Below are 23,882 nucleotides of genomic sequence, written 5' to 3'. Positions count from 1 at the left end.
CCACAGAGAGACGAAGGGCACCAGAAATGGTAAATATGCAGATTAACACAAAAAATATAAAAATATTGAACTACAAGCCAGAATCCCTCATGATTAAAGACGTCAAGATCCTCAACAAACTATTAGTAAATCAAATCTAGCAACATGTAATAGGGATTTCACATAGGAATGCAAGGTTGGCTTAACATCTGAAAATCAACTAATGCAATACACTATTATTCACCAAAGGGGAGAAAGAAAAAAGGAGCCAAATCGCTTGATTATTTCAATGGACCAAAAAAAAGAAAAGAGGCAAAATCCAAAATACTGCTTCACGATAAAACTCTCAACACCCAGGAATAGAAAAGAACTCCTTCCACAAGGTAAAGGGTAGCAAGGAAAATCTTATAGCTGACATCATACTTAATGGTGAAAGACTAAAAGCAACAAGCAAAGACATTCCATCTTCACCACTCCAGATCAGCAATGCATTCAAAGTTCTGGGCAGTGTATAAGGGAACAATAAAATAAAAAATTAAACACAGTAAAATTTGAAATGAAGAAGTAAAACTTACTTAATTCACAGATAACATGAGACTGTATGTGATAAACCCAGGTAAGTCGATAAAAGCCAAAACAACACACTAGAACTAATGGCTCAACAGGTCACAAGATACAAGATCAGCATAAAAAAAAATCAACTTAATTTCCCTACTCTGGTAAAACCATCTGAAATGAAGTGTTTTTTGAAGATTTATTTATTTATTTAAGAGGGAAAGAGAGAGAGAAAGAGCATGAGTGGGATAGGTACAGGGCAAGGGAGAGAGAATCTCAAGCAGAGTCCATGCTGAGTGCAGAGCCCATAAAAGGCTTGCTCTCACAATCCTGAGCTCACCGCCTGAGCTGAAACCAAGAGTCAGATGCTCAACTGACTAGGCCATTCACCCCTGAAAATGAAATTTTAAAAGTTCCATTCACAATAGTATCAAAAAATGTATAAAATTTAGAAATTTAACAAAAGAAGTATAAGATTGGCACCCCAAAAACTAAAAAACACTGCTGAAAGAAACAAAAAGTATCTGTTAAGTAAAGACACTTTGTATTCATGGACTGGAAAACTAAATATTGTTAAGATGGAAATTATGCCCAAATTGAGCTACAGATTAAATCCTCTGTCAAATCCTCAGAGGCTTTTTGGTAGAAATTGGCAAGCTGATCTGAAATCTATGTAGAAGTGCATAGGAGCCAGAATAGCCAAAACAATTTTGAAATAGAACTTTTTCTTTGAAAAAGAATCAATAACCTGGATTTCAAACCAAATTGCTAGAACGCTAAAGCAATTAAGAGCATGACACTGGCATGAGAACAGGTATATAAATCAATGGAACAGAACCGAGAAGCCAGAAACAAATCTACACATTTATGTTCCGTTGATTTTTAACAGTGGTGCTGCAGTTCAATAGAAGGACAGACTTGTCAACATACGGTGCTGGGACAACTGGCTACATATCTGTATAGGAAAAGATAAATCCAGATACTAACTTCACACCATATATAAAAATTAACTTAAAATCGATCACACATTGGGACGCCTGGGTGGCTCAGTGGTTGAACGTCTGCCTTCGGCTTGGGGCGTGATCCTGCAATCCCGGGACCAAGTCCCAGATCAGGCTCCTTGCATGGAGCCTGCTTCTCCTGTCTCTGTCTTTCTTTCTGCCTCTCATGAATAAATAAATAAAATCTTAAAAAAAAATTGATCACAGATTTAAATGACAGAACTAATACTATAAAAAATATAAAGAAAACAGAGCAGAAAATCTTTGTGACCCTGGGTTAAGCAATGGAGTTCTGGCCAGCCAGACTCAAAACAAGAGAAGTCAGCATGTCTTGGAGGAGTGTAAAGGGAATGGGGTGGGAGGTCCTGTGGCAGCCTACATGGCTAGGTCAGCACTCCTTAGTCCACACTGAATGACCATTCAGACATTAAACCTCTCCTTAGTCTCGTCAGAATGGCAATTTTATAATCATTTGTATGAATATCTGATTCTTATCTGTCTCTCCCATTATACAGACTCAATACGGGCAGAAAAAAGAATGTCTTTTATTAGTTCCCATATATCTATCACATAGAAAGCACTCAAATACTTTGTTTCTAAACTAAATGAGTAGGGGCACCTGGGTGGCTCAGTTGGTTGGGTGTCCAACTCTTGATTTCAGCTCGGGTCATGATCTCAGGGTTGTGATATCGAAACCCTCATCAGGCTCTGTGCTGGTGTGGAACCTGCTTAAGATTCTCTCACTCCCTCTCCTTCTGACACCCCAGCCCCTCTCTCTTCTCTCTAAAAAGTAAAACAAAACAAAACAAAAAACTAACTAAATAAATGGATCAACATGTTGGCTTGAGGGAATTAAGGAAGTTTAACCATTTTCAGCTCTCAAGTAAAATGACTTAATACAATCCCATGTCTTGGTTTTTCTAAGGCAATCATGATTTAAAATATCCTTTCCCTGGAAATTCAAATTCAAGTTTCCCTGGAAATTCAGTTTTCCTCCCCGATAATATAGTCATGATACATGTGCTGCAATATGTAAGTCAATCTACTAGACCAAACCCAGATTGCTAAAGACAATCTGACCTCAGGCAGCTATTTGGCAGTTGTGACAGTTTCTCTAAATAAATTGTCTAAAGAGCCAAAGTGTTCAATGTTTTAGTTTTTTTTTTAATCTAGTATATGCAAATTATATAAAAGACCTAAATTAACTTTCATAATGGAGGTAGGGATACACTCTCTTTAAATTATCACATTCTTTATAATGTCAAAGTGTCTGCAAAGGGTTAAAATAGAATAGCAATTGTTACATTAACAAAGCATAAAACACCTGGTAGAAACCAGCTAACTATCTGCCCAGTGTCCTTCTTCCCTGTGCTCCTCATGCTTGTGTCTGTCATCATAGTTACCATGCTATACTGAAATCATTGGCTTATGCTTTTCTATTCCCCTACACTACATACACTCCTCAAGGGTAGGGACTGCTTTTATGCATGTCTGCTGGTCCAACACCACACACAATGCTTGCTGCATGGAAGGCACGAACGTGTTTATATTGGAGAACAATGGATTTGTAGATGATTTTAGTGTTACAAAAAACTTAGGACTTGTGAGTCCCAAAACTTGAACTAGTGATTGTGCCCCTCAACTTTCTTGGCCATGTAGCCTTACCAGTACTAATGTCTCTAAAACTCTCTTGCCTCATATATAATGAAAGAAAAATGCCAACTCACAGGGACACTTTTAAGAAAGTGCTGTGCAAATAATAATTACTGATAAGAATTAATAAGGATTAACATAAAGGAAGGACTTTGAAGTAAAAATTAACTATCAAGGAAAATTGTACTAACAGGAATGAGGAACTTTTTGATTTCTTCCAGTGCATGTCCCATCCGGGCATATGCTTCTGCTGGCGGAGCGAAGACTTCAATGAGAACATGGAGGTCATCGTTGAGGTGGAAGTACTTTGCTTCTCCACTTTTCCTCAACTCTTCTTCCTGAAGAAAGAAAAAACACACTTAGAAGTGTGTCTTTATAGAGAAAAGAAACAGAAACACTACACAGAGCTGAGCCGGCATGCAGTTGTCACAGAAGGTTCACCCAACCAATGGCAGGCACCACTCTGAGGACTCTGATCCTACCATTCCCACCTTCTATGAAAACTCTGAAGGCTTCATGCTGCTGTTGGAGTAAGTCTCAACTCCTGCCTCTGGCCTAGTAGGAGATGCTCTGCTGGATGCTCTCACTGCTCTGTCTCCCCTGTCCCTGCAGCTCGACCCCTGCCAGGTGCCGTTCAGACCCTTGGTCAGACTGACTCATCTCCTAAGCTCCCTCTACACTGGTTACGCTGAGTATCTGTGATGCTGCCACAAAGTATTTTCACCATCCAATTATCTAAAATACCTATTCCTCACTTGACTAGTATCTAATTTCCCTCACTGGAAGTGATCACAATGGAACAAAAACCACAACTGTCTTCTTTGGTGCTCATTCTTCTTGTCTAGAAAAGTGCTTGGTATACAGTTGATGCTCAACAAAATACCTTTGAGTGAACAGGTAAACGTTATTTACTTATTTCTATGTTCATTTGCTCATTCATCTACTGATTCAAAAAAAACATTTCTACATGTCAGGCACAGTATCTGAGGAATAACTGAATAAAATAAATGAAAGATTTTATGATATGACTTTACATAATTATGATACACATTAAAAACTTTTTTTGTTTGTTTACAGAATAAAATTTGGGGGAAAAATAGGAGGAAAAAACCTAGCTCAGTCAACAAGACACAAATAAGTTTGGTCCATTATCTTTTCCTAACTAGCATTCATTATAGTGGCAAATGATAGAACCTGCGTCTTTTAAAGTCTTTTTTTTTTTTTTCCAACATTCAAATCAGACAGGTTAAGATGAGTAGAGTGATTTCCAAAATGGGGGACACCTTCCAAGCCTCTCCAAAATACCAACCCCTTGAACTCCTGGCAGCAACACTTTAATTCCACCACAAGCCAAGAGGTCAAAGAGGCACAAGCACTCTTGACTCCAGCGTTTAAGACTTCAACTTCTGTTACTTCACTGCTTTGATTTCTTATAAAGAAAAGAGAGATCTCCATTTAGAGCATGACAAGGACATGGGGTTCTGAGTAGATATACCCAAATATTAGTCATGCCAGCACGAGGTGTGTGTGTTTAGACAGATAAAATGTAATCCAACCCTTAATCTGCAAAATCAATTTGGTGTTAACTTAAGTATATTAATGCAGGAACATTGAGAAGAGTAAAAGGACCAACGTTATGTAAATGGCTGGCAAAGGAGGTCGTGTACATACTGCCCAGCGCACTGCCTGACATGTGGCAGGACTCAGTAAGTGCTCGTTCCCTTCCCATTTACAGAAAGTAGGTCAGAAACTGTAGGGAAAGGAGGAAAATGTTTGAAGCAAGGAGAGCAAATATAAACCTCCACAACATCCTCTGTATTTCCTTCACATATATGAAGCATGATTCTTTCAGGCCAACCGTAGACAATTTGTTCTAATCAGAACACTTTCCATCACTTGGTCTGATACTCTGCCTTTCATAGCTGAAGTTTTAAACACCGAATTTCATGTTCAACAGTTCACTTTTGAAAGTATGAATTACTGACATAAACATTGCACCTTATCCTACTACAGTATCACAGTAACGACACTAATGAGAGTCCGTAACCATGACTCACAGCGCAGCCCTGCCACTGCTACCCCAGATGGAAATAGAATAGAGGCTTTCTGGGATCCCTGGGTGGCTCAGCGGTTTAACACCTGCCTTCAGCCCAGGGCATGGTCCTGGAGTCCTAGGATCGAGTCCCATATTGGGCTCCCTGCATGGAGCCTGCTTCTCCCTCTGCCTGTGTCTCTGCTCTCTCTCTGTCTCTCATGAATATTTTTTGTAAAAATCTTAAAAAAAAAAGAATAGAGGCTTTCTCATCCCAGCCTGCTGCCACACACTTCCACAGAGCGAGGTGCTTCCCTAGCTTGTGTCCTGGGCTAATGGGGACAGGCAACGTGGTGTTTGGGGAAGAACACAGACTTTGTTCCACTTTCAAATCCCCAAATCAACATTTACTGTATAATTTCAGACAGGTCACTTTATCATCTTGAAGGTGATTTTAAGAGCAGAATAACAGTATAGTATCTACTGTTCTTAGGGTTGTTGTAATAATAAAGGAGTTATCAGAATAGTAATTAGAAGTTATTAGTAATATAAAGGAGTTGTAGTAAAAACGAAGTTTCATGTTTAAAGACACAAAAAGTCTTCAGAATTATGCATAGTACATAATAAACACTCAATAAATAATGAATACAGCATTAATTATTCTACTATCCCATAATATAGAAGATAAGAACAAAACAGCTAGCATGCTTGGCACAAACTGAAGGCTTAACAGACCATAGCATTATAGTGATTATTATGCTACATAACCAGCTGATACAAGTCAGTAATGACTCCCATAATTTCATCAATGCAGAAAATACAAGAATAAAATGAAATATGGTCTCATTAGAATTTAGATAGTGAACACTTTGAAAAGCTAAAAGATGAGATTTTAATACTAAGTAATGGAAATCTCTTTAGAAATAAACATTATTAACTGAGAATATCTGCAGACTGCAAGGATTGACAGAAATCAGCATTCAAGAGTTCGGGCGGTGAGGACCCATCTGCAGTAGGGATGTCTACCAGTGGCACCCATTTATGTAGCAAACCTGTTGCTTGAATTACCACCTGTGGTGACATCAGTGAAATGCTTCTGAAGGTGGAACTGATGGCTATGTGTGGCAGAGGCCAGCACCCAGTATGATGGGCAAGGCAGGTAGAGTTATTGCTTACTGTACTGAAGAGTTTTAAAAACTCAATGACAGACTCAAGACCTGACATTATGAGGTTAAATCTCAAAGAGCCAGAAGTAGCCTAAAAAGTTTACTGCTTATGGCCACAGGCTGATGGAGCCAACAGATGCAGAGTTGAAGCCTATGTGCTGCTGAATGACAATACGGACTGCCCACCACCACTGCTGTGAGATTTAGGAAAATGTCTGAAGAACAGTGAAGTTCTGAGAATGGATTGGCAATACCTGGGAGGATTCAAATAACCCTTAGTAAGCCCTACTGGGACATCCACATTGGCAGAAGCCTGTTTGGTAAGGCTTTTCCCACCATGTTTTGAATAGCCAAGGTAGTTCCTTGAAAGGAGGTGACAATTCTCAGGCTATTTTTTAAATTTATATTTATTATTATTATTATTATATATTTATATTATATTTATTTTTATTTTTTTAAGATTTTATTTATTTGAGAGAGCGAGAGAGCAGAGAGAACAAGCATGTGTGTATGCACAAGTGGGTGGGGAGGGGCAGAGGGAGAGGGAGAAGTAGGCTCCCCATGGAGGAGGGGGTCTGACTTGGAACTTGATCCCAGGACCCTGGGACCATGACCTAAGCCAAAGGCAGACACTTAATCAACTGAGCCCCCCAGGTGCCCCAATTCTCATGCTTTCTTACTGATTCTCCAGATCACCTCCTGGCCTAGGACCAGACCCTAGCTTGCCCTATGGATGCAGAGAGTAAGGAAGCTAGGGATAACTGTGAACACCTCCTTGTGTCCATGTAACACTTCCGCCTTGCCCTCCCAACAAGGATCTGGGGCCTTTTACTGGAGCGACTATACACTGAGAAGAAGAAATGCCCAGAAAGCCTGAGGTTGAGCAAACTTGACTCTGAGCAAATGCTGCTCTACTGAGGGCCACTGATGACAGGGGGTCTACAGAGTCAAGAGATAAAAGACTTCTGATCCTATCCCTTCACAGCAGGCTCAACAGACTATAACCCCAAAATGTATGCTACTTCCCCAGTTTCTGGGTGTCTTGATGGAATGGAAATGATCATCTACTTACAGAGTCCCTGTATTGATTCTCAGACCCACATGGTCAAGGGCAGAGAACGAGAGGATTAATAAAGGGCTGGTAAGTGGCCTAAGAAAGCAGCCTATGGAGTGCCTAAGACAAGGGGATGCCCCGCTCCATGAGAAGCAGGCGCTCGGTGACCAGGTAGACAAAGGGACTCATTTGAGCAGATGTCAAAGCACCTCATTCCCCAGCCACCTCAGTGCTAACTCAAGGAACTCGAACAAAGCGTCTATGGTGACAGGCAGAGAGGTCATATATTACTTCACGTCAGACTCCCCTCAAAAAGGATTCTCGGCTACTGAACTGCTCAATGCCCAATATGTCAACGCAGGGACAGCCCTTAAAAATGACAACAAGGGCAGCCTGGGTGGCTCAGCAGTTTAGCCCCGCCTTCAGCCCAGGGCATGATCCTGGAGACACGGGATCAAGTACTATGTCAGGCTCCCTGCGTGGGGCCTGCTTCTCCCTCTGCCTGTGTCTCTGCCTCTCTCTCTCTCTCTCTGTCTCTCATGAATAAATAAATAAAAATCTTTAAAAAAATGACAACATAATCTGGAAAAAACACCAAGCGCTAAGAACAAAGTGATAATATTTAGAATCCTTTTCATTAAAGGGATAGCTAGGCACTTGCTATTACTTGGACATACAATCTAGCTAAAGACTTGCCTTCCCTGCTTCCTCTATCTGTGGATGCCCTCATCCCTGCCACTATATGCCATGAAATGTTGCTTCTAACCAAAGAAACTCCCTTAACAACAAAATAACAAACAAAATAAATAGTATGTTGATGAATTTCACTGGTCATATCATGTGCCTGGTGACCAGATGACCTTACTGAAGACCTTATTAAGCTATCAGGAAGGATGGGTCATTTTCCTAGAAGATACACAAAATTTCTGACCAACTGAACAATATATGATTCCATTTCCTCCAACTTCCAGAAGAGATGAGTCAGAGAATCAAAAGTAACACCATTTGAGACAGCAATGCTTTCTAACCTAACCTGGCCATGCATTAGAATCATTTCACACCCACTGAAAATACATTTTGAGATTCTATCCTAAAAATGTTGTATGGGAATCTATATTTTTAAACAGCCTTCCCTATGAGAGTGATACGTAGCCCTGTTCTAATCAAATAATTTAACTTCCCTGATTAACCCAGATAATATACTCAGGTTCTCTAAATCTCATTTTTTTACATGGAAAATATTATGTATCTTTCATCATTTTTCCAAGAATAACACAGAGTAATGCACTCACAGTGGCTGTTTGACAAACGGCAGCCATTTTTTATTATAAAAGCCTTTGTTTAGATGGACTTTTTTGAGAGGAGGCTAGATTTTGTCTAAATAACTTTCTTGTCTGACACAATCATTGTTCAACATTTCATGGAAAGTGACCACTGAATGTGGGTTTGGTTTCTAGTAACATCAATCTTTTCACGGTGACAGAGCAACAAAATGACAATGGAGAACAATGTGAGCGATAGCACATTATGAAATGTGAAAATCTCTTTCAGAAGTGGTATATTTAAGAAAGTGATCAATAAAAATAACAGTAATTTTAGCTTATTAAAAAAAAAAAAAAAGAGGCAGTTGGAGGGAATACAGCCAAGTAGAACAACTGTGTGTTAGAATCCTAAGCCATTATTAAAACATTTCAAATCAATTTTCACTTGACAAAATGTAAAGGGTATCAAATGAAGGGCAAAAAGAGCAAATCAGAGTGTATATTATATAAACTCAACTATTTGAAATAAAGGCATAGAAAAAAGGCCCCCAGGAACTCATCTAAGATGCAAACAGTGTCAATGAGACCGCGGATAACTTTTATTTCTCTTTGTGGTAATTTTGGTATCGCTGTACTTGCTATAAGGTATTGCTTCTACAGTTGAAACCACAGGCACTGCTATTTCATTTTACAAATGAAGGCAATAGTTACAGACGTACAGTGTATGACATCATATAATCTGAAACTGGCCCAAGTGACTCACTTTTCCACACAGGACTACAAACTCATTGCCTTATATAATATTATCATATAATGTCATTTGCGATCCTAGCTAGCTCTTACATAATTTATATTAATACAATGGATAATCTAAGAGTACATTAGATAACTTGTCTCCAAAGTAGCCATTGTCTATGATGAATGTTACCTTTGCTTTGTCTCGCATGGAACCTTTCCCAAGGATGGACATTTTTGTCAAGGTTTCTTCTTGTAAACGCTTCAGAGAATTGCCACGGGGACCCAAAAGTTTCCCCACAAAGTTGAACTAGGGAAAAAACAAACAAACCAAATTTGTAACATTCATATCTGAAAGGAATTTATCAATCTTGAATGCCAGTAAACACTATAGTATGCTACACATCACTGGTTAATGGCAAAAACTTAAATTCCTACTATATGTATCACACAGTACAGTTTTCCACAAATCACATAAAACAGGGCTAAACATTATAAAGTAAAAACCAATCATTTCAATGACAGCTAGATTTCACAAATTATAAATTAAGCTTATTCCCAGAATGCATAGGTTGCTATCCTGACAATTTTAACACACATTCGACATCAACCCTGAACAGAGTTAGGACGAGGATACTGGTGGGAAAGATGTAATGTGCTCTAGGCTGGTCATTATGGAACATCTGGGTCCTTCCACCTAGGTCAGCACTCAAGCCTTAGTGAGTCAACCAGGAAGCACACTGGCCTAGATGACTTCTCAAGCATCTCTTCTAAAATATCTATCTCTTCTAAAATAACTAGGTATGGAAATGTTGACAAATTATTTAGTCTTAATTCTTAGGGTTCTTTATTTAACAAGCAGAGCAGAAATGAATTCATAAAGGGTATGGGACTCTGAGGCGACATTGCCATGATTTTAAAACCTGGCTTTTCCACTTACCAACTGAGTAACCCAGTAACCCAGCTTGTAACTGGATTACCTGACCTCTCTGTACCATGGGCTTGTCTGTAAAATGAGAACGGCGAAAGACAACTACATACCCCCATAAGGCTGTGAGGGGGATTAAATGGGTCCATGTAAATAAATCAGAACAATGCTTAGCACAGAATAGACAATAAATATATCTTGAATGAAAGGATTATTATTATGAATTTCACACAACTTTTAAAAGCCTTATAATAATTAAGGTAAGTCACAAATACTTTTTGTTCACAGAAAGAAAGTCAGCCCTATTGACCAGGAGAAACACTGTTCTCCTTGGCAAAATTCCTGATTACAAACTTATACAGCTGCTCTTTTGGTATCAGCAATCCTCCATGATCTATGCTACTGCTGTGCTGTTGCTGTTTTTAAGAGAAAACTGTTCCTCAATTTCTCCATGGTAATTGAAGAAATTTTCTTAAAATATGAACTTTTTAAAAATCAAAATGGTATTTTTTCCTTGCTTACTTTTGTCTTCAACGAAAACTCAAATATCTATAGTATTTTTAACCTTCACATGTATTTTTTGTTTTTAAGATTTAATGTTAAGTTGATTACTTTTTAAAAATATAGAAATGATACGTATAGAGTTAACAATAGCAAATAATACAACATAGGAAAAAAAATCAGTGTTTCCTCCTACCCATCTCTGCTTTATCTTCCTGGAAATTCTATTATTTGGCTATTGGGACCTCCTGAGTTGGAACTCTAAATTTCTCTTACTTTTCTTCTTTCTCTTTCACCTTCTCACTCTATTTTACTTTCTGGGAGATTTAAGTATATTTCCTACATATCTATTGATTTTTTTTTTACTTCTGCTATCAAATGTTTAACTACTAATAGTATTTTCTTATATTTGTTCTTTCTTATAGCACTTTAAAAATATTTTATGGAGGTGATATAAATTCTTATATCTCTGAGGATATCCATGGAAGTGCCCTCCCAACCCTGCCCCAACTTGGAGTTTATAATATCTACTTCTTCCAACAGATTCACGTTTTGTGAATTGGTCTCTGTCTCTTTCTACATTATGGGCTTTCCTCCAGTGACCAGTAATCCCTTGCTTCCTGCTTTTAAAAATTTAAGGTTGAGGCTCCAAAACATTACCTGGAAGTACTGCTTTCCTCCATGGGATTTGACAACTGGACTTGACAATTCACTTTAAGATGGCAGGCCAGTTTTTTTCAACATATGTTAGTCAAATATCAGTATCTGTTTCTCTTCCCTTGGCCTAGGTAAGCATTACCCTGAATAGGTAAGCATTACCCTGAATAGGAATTCCCCAATCTCCCAGCAGGAGGTATCAGCCTGGCTGTTGGAATGCTGGGATTCCCACTGGTAGGTATGCGCACCTTTATTTAAGGGAAAAAATACCCTCATTGTCCGTGTGGCATCTCTGGCCCTCAGTTGTATCTATCTGGGTCTTAGAGCCCAAAGCTTCTCTGTTCAACCCCTTCAGGAAATCTCTAGCCTGCTATAGGTTGAGAGGGCAGATGCCTGGTTTTATCAGCCAGGAAGAGCCTCCAGTAGTCTAACCACTTTCTCATACAAACATTGACCCAGGTCTCCTTTTCTTCAGTTCTGCCCAACAATCCACCTTCTCCATAACTGGCAGTGTGACCAGGGCTATTCCTTAGCCTTCCCAGTCCTCAGGAGGCCAAGTCGTGGCTTACCAGAGCCCTCACACTGAAGGGTTATCAGAAGGTTAAGGCACACCAGGTAAGTGCTTAGCACTGGGACATGCTGAATTTACCCCAAGCCCATGCTCCTGAAAAACAGTGATGGTGACAACCTCAGGCCCTTTCCATTCCTGGGAATGGCTCACTACAAAGAACTACTCCTCCCCACGTGACTTAAAGCTGTGGATGACCCTCTGTTCACCTATGACAAGGCCAGACACAGACCCCCTAAGTCTGCATTCTTTGTCCCAAGAAACATTAGCTGATGTGTTTGTCCCCACTGATCAAACACAAAATGTCCACAAACCTGAGCTGATCACACTTCAAGCAAGTTCTCTCTTTTCTCAGGCCCGTGACTGTGACCCACTAGCAACCTGGGCAATCCTCCAAGGGCCTTCCACTTCAGGCGCCAGCTTCAGGGCCAGTGTTCGCTCATCCACTACCCCATGATGTCGCCCCGTCCAGCTCCTCGCTCCTCCCACGTCCCCAACCCACGTTCCTGGCCCTGCCTGCTCCCAGTAAAAGCAAAGCCTTTGCCGTCTGACTGGTCTCACCAGGCTCAGAACTATTCCTTATTATACGTCCCCCTTCCTGCTCTTGTAATGACACTTTCAAATAAAGATTTTCCTTAACCTAAGTCAGGATCTGTTTTTTTGATGGACAACTCTATTCATAAAATAAGAATGTAATACATTTTAACTTTCATTTTTATTAGTATTTCATTTGTGCATAGATTTGAAGAAAAGGTGAAAGTGTTATTTTAAAGACGAATGATATTTTTCCAGATGTCAATTATTATATTACAAATATATTATCATATTACAAATGTTACAATTGCAAATAGGAAACTTTACAAAGCTGGTAAACCAACATAGAGTTTTCACTGCATAATGTATAAGATCCCATAATGATGTTCTGTGTTGGTAAAGACCAAATGCTTTTCTGGACTGGCTTTGATTTAAACTATATTTATGACAAGACCCTGTTCCTCCGGCAACAACTACACTTAGGCTTGTTCATTGCATAAACAATGGAATCTCAAGAACATGTCACTGTCTCCACTAAAAGGTCCCCTTAATTGGGTGTTCACCAAAAAGTTGGTTAGTCAACAAAGGGATGCTTTATTGAATTCCAACTCAACCCTAAAACTGAACTCCCTGTGCCAGCGCAGCTACAAGCGTTACCTCCAGAGCTCCTCATTTCAGTGAGCGGCCCTGAAGGTGGTGCCCTGACTCGAGCCAGAAATCTGACAATCACTCCATGAGGGTAGTGACGAGGACTTTTGAGTTCACTATTTCAACACCTGTGCAAGGAGAGCATTTTTTAAAAAGACGTTATTTATTTATCAGAGAGAGAGAAACAGAGATAGTGAGAGTAAAGTAGGGAGGAGAGGGAGAAGCAGGCCCCCCACTGAGCAGGGAGCCAGATGCGGGGCTCAGTCCCAGGACCCTGCAATCATGACTTGAGTTGAAGGCAGATCTTTAAGCGGCTGAGCCACCAGGTACCCCAAGACAGTGTTTAATGAATGCTCAGCGGCCTTACTGTGTCTTCTCGATTTCACTTCCTCAGTGTCTCTCACACAGTCTATTTCTCTGCAGTCACATCACAAGCCCCGGCCACCATCCTTGCTCACCTCGCCCACCACAGAATTCTTTCACCCAATCGACCTCTATCTCCTCAATCAGCACAGAGCTCTTCACACAAAGGTCACTTTGGTACATCTCTGATTAAAATATAAGTCCCAACTACCTTCAGAATGAAGTGCCGATGTCCTGACACTCTTGCAGGAGGCCCCTCCTGCCCTGGCTTTTGCCCACATCTCTGCCTTCACTGTTCTCCTGCTTTTGACTTCAGTCATCGGACTTGCTGCAGTTTCTCAAAACTGCCATGTTCCAAGAACTACCCATTTCAGCTCAGATGTAGAACTGAGAAGAACATTATTCTAGCCCTTTAAGGCAAGAAGAGAGCTTGGCAGAAGGCAGGCTAAAGCCCAAGTCCCAGGGCAAACAGCAACCACAGCGGGCAGAGTTCAAGCACCTGCAGGGAGCCAGGAGAGTTAAAGAGCATTTGCTTATCTGGGGTGGGCTCACAGGAGAGCACTAAGCCCTAAAAGCCACAGCGTTAGAGAAGAGACACAGGCAGAGGGAGAAGCAGGCTCCCTGAGGGGAGCCCGACGTGGGACTCGATCCCAGGTCTCCAGGATCACACCCTGGGCTGAAGGCGGTGCTAAACCACTGAGCCACCCGGGCTGCCCCTTTTAGAGGTCTTCCGTGCAGGAATTCAACACTCCCGCCCCTGACCCCCATATGCTCACAGGGAAGATCAGGAACAGGAGGACTCCTGAGGCCACTTCCCTGGGAAGCCACTGCTGAGATGGCTCATGTCCATGCCCTCATCACCCACCTGAACAAAAGCTTCATCTGCAGGAGCAAGGACGAAAAAACACTTTGCTTCTTTGTCTTTTAAAGTACTGACAAGGTCAACAAAACATGTAGTCAGATCAGGTTCTAGCCCTCGGTAGTGTTCTTACTACTCCAACACTGGCGAAGCAGTGAGCTTGCTCTGGGTGCTGAGGGGAAAACAGAAAGAGATGATGCCCCTGCCCCAACGGAGTTTCACGTTCCAGTGGTGAGAGCCAGGTGACCAGCACCATGCTGACTAACCTGCAGTGAGCACCCGTGGAGGTGGACAAAAGCAACCATATCCTGTGCAAGGGTGTGGGGACAGAGTATTTCCTGTCCTAAAGAGCAAGTGCAAAAGCCCTGAGCACAAAGTAGCTTCTGAGAAACCAGAAGCTGGCAGCCTGAGGGCAGCAGAGTGAGTCAGGGCTGGGAAGGAAGACAATAAAAGACAGAAACCCAGTGGGCCTCCTAGGCCACAGTCAAGAATCTGGATTTCATTCTGAGTTTAAAATATAGATGTAATCTGGATGGTTTCCTTTTCCCTTTGTATTGTGGTCACTGCTTAACTGTTCCCTGTTGATGTGAACTCACTCCTTCAACAATGGCAAATCTTCACACTGAAAGAAGAGTGAGCTCCAGGGTGCCAAGGCCCTGCTCACAGCTTGTTCCTGGTGCCTCCCAGCAGCCTGAGCCATGCTCACCCTTTCTCCTCCTGCCTTTCAGGTGACACCAAGCCATATCTTAAGATACTTTAAGATGCCTTTTAGGCTTGATTCCTGAGAATATATGTTTTCCTCAACTCTGAGCTCAACATCTTAATTCCCATCTCTACTCTTTTTTTTTTTTTTTAAGATTTTATGTATTTATTCATGAGAGACACAGAGAGAAAGAGGCAGAGACATAGAGGGAGAAGCAAGCTCCCTGCAGAGAGCCCGATGTGGGACTCCATCACAGGACCCTGGGATCATGCCCTAAGCAGAAGGTAGATGCTCAACCACTGAGCCACCCAGGAGTCCCCTCATCTCCACTCTTAACACACTGCTACACACGCAGTAATGCTTAACAACAACAACAGCAAAGTACTGAATCAACAGAAGGGAAAGAATAAGCTCATGGGTCTAGGCCTCTAGCCTCCTGGCTGTTGTCACTTTATTCTGAGAAAGCCATAGCTGTATCAGCTGTACCCCAAATATATAGCATTCTTTGGCACAAGATGAAAATAATTCCAAAGTGTGAAGTCCTGTCCGTGGTGGAGTCCCTTCCACTCACTGTGACAAACATGCGCACCAGTGTTATAAGATCTTCCCTGACCATAACTTAACTTTCTAATGCTCACTACACCTCCGCTGTTTTTCTTAAATGCACTTTACTATTTTGTCACCAAATGAAATCCTGGGATAAACCTGACAGTTGCTAAAAGCAACCCCTTTGGTCCACAACGGCCCTTCTCCTCCTCACAGACCTGCCACTCTGACCCTAAAACCCTGGCCTGCAGCCCACACCTGCACGCGGAGGTCATTTCACATGCCCTGCCTGACCCGGCAGTGAGAAAAGCAGCACTCAACAGTTATGCCATAATGCTATCCTGGTTATCTATCCATGACTATATATAACAAACTAACCCAAAACCTGACGGCTTTAAACAATAACCATTGATTTATTTGCTCACAATCCAGCAATCTGAGCACTGCAGGGAGACCCACTCCCAAGATGGCTTGTTCCCACGTCTCTTACACTGATGTGGCTGATAGCTGGGGTCCTCGGTTCTTGGTTTCATCGAGTGTCCCCCACCTGGGTATCCGGGGCTTCCACTTATCATGGTGGCCTCAAGGTGGCAGAGCTTTTTCCTGGCACGTGGCTTCCAAGATCAGAAAACCAGAAGCTGCCTGGTCCCCTTAAAGCACATGCCCAGAAGCCATCAGCTCTGCTGTAAGCATTTAGTGGATGGGAGCCACAAGGCCAGGACAGACTCAAGGGTCGGGCAGGGAGTGATCGCTGGGGGCAGAGCACCAGCCAAATAACAAGGACTAAGCAGTCATTTGGCAAAAGTTAAGTATTCATAGTCTCAAACATCAGAGCCTTTTCTAGGCCTAGCAGTGTACCTGCCTGCGTATTTTCCTTAAGGGGGACACGGGTTGTGACTCTCTGAGGCCAGAGACCCTGTCTCATTCATCTGTTCAACAACTCAACAGCTGCCTACAACAGCACTTAGCCTCTAAGAACAGGCAAGCAGTATCTCATGCATTCAAAGAGAATGATGAATGTCAATCAAAATTAATGTCCAGAGTATACCATCACTACCCAAGGGTTTAATATAGTTTAATTAACTTAAAGAAAACCTAGAGTATACCACACACATACAGATGGAAGGCAGCACATTTCTGGTATATGGGTCCTAACTGGCCAACAGCATCTTGTAACTGAGTGTCTATAAAATCTAAATGTTCATTAAAATCCTTAAAAAGACATCCGAGAAAAACTACAAAATAACAGGATACTGTTTTTTTGTTTTTGTTTTTTGTTTTTTTTTTACAGGATACTGTTATTACTAAACTACCCACAGGGTAGTTTAGTAATACAGAGATGGGTCTGAAGAAGGATACAAGATACAAAAGAGAGGATATAGAGAATTTTTTAATGCTTGGATACAGTATGAAGTATATATCTCATTAATTTAAAAGTTAAGAAGATGTAACAGGGGAAGGAAGCCAAAGGGAGTTGTTCACCAGTGAAGACAAACGCAAATGCACCCTTGGGTCACTGACTCAAGTGTGCCAAGACTTTCCATTAGGCAGCAAAGAATTACCCCACCACTGGCTCCTACACTTCTCACAGACATATAAATACACACACACGTAAAATGGTGTATGTAAGTATGTGTATTTTTACATGTAGGGATAAACTCATTTATTTTAAATTCTGTATCTATCATGGGGTAATATTTCAATACTTAGGGCAAAAGATTCATCATTAATGATACTGGACATAGGGAAATATAGTTCCAGTTTGAGAAGATTCTTCTTGTCAGATCTAACTGGATCACAGCTGCTTTTACTTTGGACAAGGCACAGGGGAAGGATCAGCACCTCCATTTTCCTCGTTCATTTTGAGTGTATGTGTAGAACTTTAATTCACAGTTTCTTTTGCAATAATCTGTGTCCATTTAAAGGTAAGTTTAAGTAAAACTAGCTGATGTAGCCCATGAATCCATACCAGGCACGTATCGCAGCTATATGCCCTAATATACTGAAAGCAAATTGAGACCTTCTGCACTGTGGAATCCACCCCTTTACCAGAAGATATGGTCTCAGCGTGAAGACCTGTACAGCACTGACAAGAACCCTGTAATGGAACCAGCATTCATCTAGGTACTTAATACTAAGTCTAATTTCTTGAATTAACAGCATGGATTCTGGAGCCAGATTTCTGGGATTCAAACTCCTGTTACTTAGTAACTATGTAACCCTTAGCAAGTTACTTCTCTATTCTTTAGTTTTTTCATATGTGAACAAGAGATAATCATTGCCTCCTACAGCTGTAAAGATTAAATTAGTACATGTAAGATTCTGACACAAGGAAAACCATAAGCTATGTATATACTTTGTAACAGAACTTCTACCAAGCGTTTCTAACACCAAATATACTGTTGTGCATACATCCCTCTTTGGAAAACATCACCCAACCATTTGCCTTCACCTTACCAGGGAAAGAGAATTAAACCCTCAGAGAACACATTTTGTTCATGATCTCCACACTGTGATCCCTGCCCAAGGGCAAGAATGGAATGGAAAGAGTAAATGAGATCTGTCTTACCGGCCTTCACTTGAAAGGAAAAGACCAGATCATCACTTTTTTTTTTAGCTCCATGGGCCATTTTAGATTCTAATAACTTAACCACTATCCCAGTAGTTAAATAAATCCACATTTTAGTTGGTATTCAGAATACTGATCTTATTTGAAGTAAACCAATGTCATAAATGCCAAACTCGAAACAACAGTAAACCTAATAACAGACTCAGGACCATGGCATCCACATGAAATGGAGTGGGTGCTTCAGAACTATGCTTGTTTCCTGGCAGAGCTATCAACTGAGTCAAGCTTTGGGTTACTGACAATAACTTTCATGGTTCTGATAATCACCTCCACATAGATAAATTTCCTAAGAATAAGTAATTTCAAACTTGGGTTTAAATCAATCATTCCTAAATTTTAAGAGGAATTTTAGAAAAGGAGACCGTCCACAGGGCACCTTCCAGTATATATTCTAGTTGTTTGATCATCTCCACGCCAGGGCTCCCTCCCTCATATAAAATTCTGATGCCCAAGTATAACACTAGAGGCTTTCCAGACTAGTTGTCACCATTCCAGTGACTGCTACAACCTACTCTTCCCCATAATTAAATCATTCTGGCCCAATAGTTACTCTGCCCAGCCCTCTGATCTCTACTTGTTAACATTTTGAACTTACGCTTAAGGACTAAATTTAATTCCATCTGTAATTCTTTCTCCAAATTTCTCTCTTTAAATTCTTGTAGCGTCTGTCTATCTCTCTTATGGTAATTCAGTATATACCCTGCATTATTTACTGAAATGTACTTTGTTTCTCCTAGTAGAGGAGCAATCCTTTGAGAGTAATTGGGATCCATATTTGATTCATCATTTTTCCTACATAACAGATTCTCAAGAAATATTTGTGGAATTAAAGTTTATTTTATGCCAAATGAAATGGCAGTAGTCAACACAGTTTTTTTTTTTTAATTTTTATTTATTTATGATAGTCACAGAGAGAGAGAGAGAGAGAGAGGCAGAGACACAGGCAGAGGGAGAAGCAGGCTCCATGCACCGGGAGCCTGACGTGGGATTCGATCCCGGGTCTCCAGGATCGCGCCCTGGGCCAAAGGCAGGCGCTAAACCACTGCGCCACCCAGGGATCCCAGTCAACACAGTTTTTATTGATTTTCTTTGCTGCACAAATTATTGTGACCTATTAAAGCTACAGATAAATATAATTATTTAAGTTTATTAATTTGCCAACCACGAATCACTAAGCATTATTGGTAGTAGTGGAGATTATTTGGTGTTGCCACATCGATTGTAATTTTAAATAGTATCTACTTCCAAATGGCAAACAGCTCAACTTATTTAGACATCAGCAACTCTAAAAATCAATGGAGTGTATAAAGAACTTCTCCAGAAGATGATATGGGCAAAATCCATACATGCAGGCATACACAAATAATGTATAATGTGAAACAATCTACATTTTCTACCTCTATTTGCTCAAGGCTGGAATCTATTCTTTGGGTGGGTAGATGACAAAACAAATTTAAAAAGCAAACTATGCAATAATGAGTTTGAAACTCCTAGACTACAACAGTCTGGCTGGGAGGGTAGGAAACTGAAGGCAAGAAATTGATCTAGACAAGAGCCTGTTGCAGAAGATAGGTGAGGGGTGACACTATAAATTAAGGAGTGGTAATGGGATGCAGACACAGAGATAAATGGTAATTAACTGAGGCAGTAGAAATAATAAATGTGTAAGTCTCAGTATCTCAAGAATGAAGGAGAAGCTAGTAGACAAAAATCACACTCTGATTTCAGGCATGGGCACTTAGGTACATGTCCTGTCATTCAGTGAAATACGAAACACAGAAAAAGGTCTAAGTTTGCCAAGAAGAGGAGGAATGAAGGTCTTAAAATTTGGTTATATCTGTTTCAGGAACATAAATAAATTCTCCAGAAACATGAATTTTTTCAGGAACCCCTCATTTTATGCCTGGCTGTTTTGGGAGTCCACTTAACAAATCTAAAACTAGGTTTAAGTGCTACTTTCTGGGTCAATAATCAAGAATTTTAGAGAGAATAAGGGAAAAGTCACAACATATGATTTAAAATTCCTTCATACGAAAAAATAAATAAAATAAAAAAAATAAAATAAAATAAAATAAAATAAAATAAAATTCCTTCATACAGGCACCTCGGTGGCTCAGCAGTTGAGCATCCGCCTTTGGCTCAGACTGTAATCCCAGGGTCCTGTGATCAAGTCCCGCATTGGGCTTCCTGCAGAGAGCCTGCTTATCCCTCTGCCTATGTCCCGGCCTTCTGTGTGTCTCTCATGAATGAATGAATGAATGAATAATCTTTAAAAAATAAAATAAAATTCCTTCATAAAATTTTTGAAAGTAAAAAAAATTTTTTTGAAAGTTATATTTATAAATACCAATTTTTTAATTGTCATGACACCAGCATATGTCAGAAGATCACAATAGAGGGAAAAGAGCCTCTGCAGACTTGTCCTTCCATCTCTACTTACAATCACATGGCCCTCGGTTCCCTGTGACAAGTGGGCTGTAGCGGCCCCGGGAGACAGCTGACCTGGATGGTACAAGGTCAAACAATGGCCTCACAGGTCATTATGTCCCTTGAGGTTCCAGAGTCCAGAGTGGCCTTCCAACTTCATCATGGGGTCCCAAAAGTTAATGCATGCCAGGAGGGACACTGATAGCAACCTACCACAAACTCATGTGTTTTAAAGTGACTATTTTTAGTATCAGGGTTCCTTGATACCAACAAATTCCAAAATCGCCACTAGCCACCAACATTGATTTTGGTAATGGCACTTACATATCAAGAACTAACATATAAGTATATTATCACTTTTTTTTCTATAGGAAAACTATCAACTCGACACCAAAAATAAACATTTTCACATAAAGCCTCTGGAAAAAATATTATATGCCTCTGAAAATCAATTAGGAGTCACAGAAAAGGCAAGTGTTTACATCCCAATATAACTGTCAAAATATTTACTACTGTGGGAAATTTTAAAACGCAACAAGATTTCTATAGAATAAGTTTCTACCCCATAGTAAATTCGGATTTTTACTTCTCTGCAACATGCGACAAGGGAAAAATGCAAACCAATTTTTAAAAAGAAAATTTCCCTGACCTTTCATTTCAACTCCAGGAGGGAACATGTTTCTTTAAGTATTTCTCTCTTCTCCCTCTCAAACACCCTTAACCTAAGACCTTCTGTGAAATAGCAAATACAACAAATTTAAAATATGTACCTAATAGGAAAACATTCAATGTAACAAATCATGTTGATTAACATGATGTTACTTGAAAATAGTGTGCATGTATTAGAATGCTTGGGGATTAACTAACAACTACCAAATTAAGAAAATTAAAAAATCTAACTTAAACTCCTAACTGAAACGGACAGAATTTAACCCATACACTAAATCTTAACGATCATAGCACAGAGGTTTCTCCCAAATTAACAATGTCGGGACCATTTTTCCCCTAAATGGAAATCTTTTTTTATCCCAATTATAAAAGTTGCACCAAATTCTTGAACATTAAAGTACCAGAACAGGTAAAGCAGAAAGAGGCACATAATCCTACCCTCCAGAGAGTAACTACTCTTGAGTCAAGTTGTTTTCCCCCCACATAATTGTCCAACTAGGATATTATCTGCTTTATATGTTGCTTTTTCCTTTTTTACTTAACACTGTAGCAGACGTGTGTAACTGTGTAACGCTACACAGAGATGTAATGTATTTCATTTCATCTCTCAGCCTGCTTTTCCAAATGGCACACACAAGTCTTCCCCCCAGCAGGATGGTGCATGCAGCTGAGCCCTCCTTCTCAAACAGTTTCCAACACTCACACACCTGGGGAAGCCCGCCTCATCCTCCAACACAGCCCTCACATCACCTCCTGCTCCACCTCTGCGGCCCTCACCAGCCAACCCTACCCCACACTCTGCTCCCCTATCACTTTATCTATCACTACTCTGTAACAATCTGCACAAACTTTTGAATTTACCCTGTTTAGCCAAATAAAATGGCTTGTCATTTCTCAACTGCCCTCAGCCCTGTGTCTCCCTGTCATGGCCATCCTTTAGCCTCACCCTGACTTTTGACCTGAGCCCAGTGAGCTCCTTCAGAGACAGCCACCTTGGAGAAGGCTTCTTTCAGAATGTCAATATGATCCTTCTGTCTTCCTAGAGCACCCTAAACTTGAACTTCTCATGCTATAATATAGAGGTTAAGGTGTTCATCTGCACTCCCCACAAAACAGATCTTCCTGTGACAAAGGAACATGTCTTAATCACTTCTGTTTTCTCAGTAAATATGAGGTATATGAATAGGTGGATGGATTCAATGATGTATGAAACAGTAAAAAAAAAAGTGAATATAAAACCTAAACCACAAAGGATCTATCAGTTCCAATGTTGACTTGGCACTTACATTGTATCCAGCCACGGCTCAGAACCAAGAGTAAGAGTTTATCCAAAGGAAAACTCTAGATAACAACTTCTACAGCTTTAAGTCTTAAAAAACACCCCATAAAACAGTGTTTACTTTGAGTTTCACACTTTACAAGTTCTGACATATAACTCAAGAGCGTGAATGTGCCTTAGCTCTAAAAACTAAAAAACCCATGTTCAGTGCTGTCCACTGAAACAGTGTTAGAAGTGGTTCATTAAGAGAAAATATTCAGTTAATAGAAATCTTATTATTGGATGGAGTTTCACAAACAGCATTTCTCTCTTGCCCCAGAAGCTGAAGGTATATAGTCCCTGACACATCAAGCTGCCCTCCACCCACTGCCACTCCAGAGGGCCACATCACCAGCTCCCTCCAGTTTGTTCTACTAACACCAAAGTGAAAGCTTGTTCTTAGAACTGGTACAAGTGCTGGATTAGCCTTTACAAAAGTCTGGCTTGAAACTCCCATGCTCAAGTTATGCTAAGCAGAAATATCTTTTTTAGAATTCTGAAAGCAGTGGACTTCTAAGAAGCCTACTTCAGATATTATAAGTACTTGAAATAGACTCTGCTCTCTGTTAGACACAGAAATTATAATTTGTCTTCCCCTACTCTCATCAAAGCTGACAGTGAAAAACAATATTTGAGATTTTATCTCATGTACTTTTATTCATATACTTTATTTCATATAATCACTCATATATACAAAGTATTAATCCCAAATTAATCATCTACTAGACTGTAAACTATTTAAAGACAGGGAGAGTAGAGTGTTCATCTTTCTATCTACTGCATATTGTGCATATAAGTGTATTGAGCCTAGTGAACGATTTACAAAGGTTTCCATAAGCCATGCTTTATTTAGTAATGAGTCTATGAAATGTTCACAACATAGTTTTCTCTTTACTAAAAATGTGTATTTTCAGTTCTGCAAGCATGGCTGAGTAGGCTTCTAACAGGATGGCCATCTACAGATAACAACTATAAACTCTTAAACTCTAAACAAATTACAAAAATCAATTGTCTGAAGCCTTTGGAGAATGTTCAAAAACAAGGAGATTCTGGAAGTGAGTTAAGACTTGGAAAAAAAAAAAAAAAAGACTTGGA

At 40.2% G+C, this 23,882-nt stretch overlaps 1 protein-coding gene across 13 annotated transcripts in view; it reads right to left on the bottom strand.

Annotated features, from left to right (window-relative positions):
* The window catches only part of KHDRBS3 (KH RNA binding domain containing, signal transduction associated 3), a 185,504-nt gene that overhangs the window by 94,371 nt on the left and 67,251 nt on the right, over positions 1–23,882 (bottom strand). For all 13 annotated transcript variants that reach the window (XR_007401599.1, XM_049092775.1, XM_049092772.1 and 10 more), the window contains exons 3-4: positions 9,631–9,747; positions 3,380–3,526 (exon numbers count right to left, since the gene is read on the bottom strand). Coding sequence is in view for 12 of the 13 variants with exons in the window: in XM_049092775.1 (XP_048948732.1) it covers positions 3,380–3,526; positions 9,631–9,747 (264 nt within the window). In the remaining variant the exon portion in view is untranslated. The remainder of the gene's footprint in view (positions 1–3,379; positions 3,527–9,630; positions 9,748–23,882) is intronic.

Source organism: Canis lupus, chromosome 13, assembly GCF_003254725.2.
Source record: "Canis lupus dingo isolate Sandy chromosome 13, ASM325472v2, whole genome shotgun sequence".
Lineage (NCBI taxonomy): Eukaryota > Metazoa > Chordata > Mammalia > Carnivora > Canidae > Canis > Canis lupus.
The sequence above is the reverse complement of the archived record's forward strand: the minus strand, read 5'-3'. Positions and strand labels throughout refer to the sequence as shown.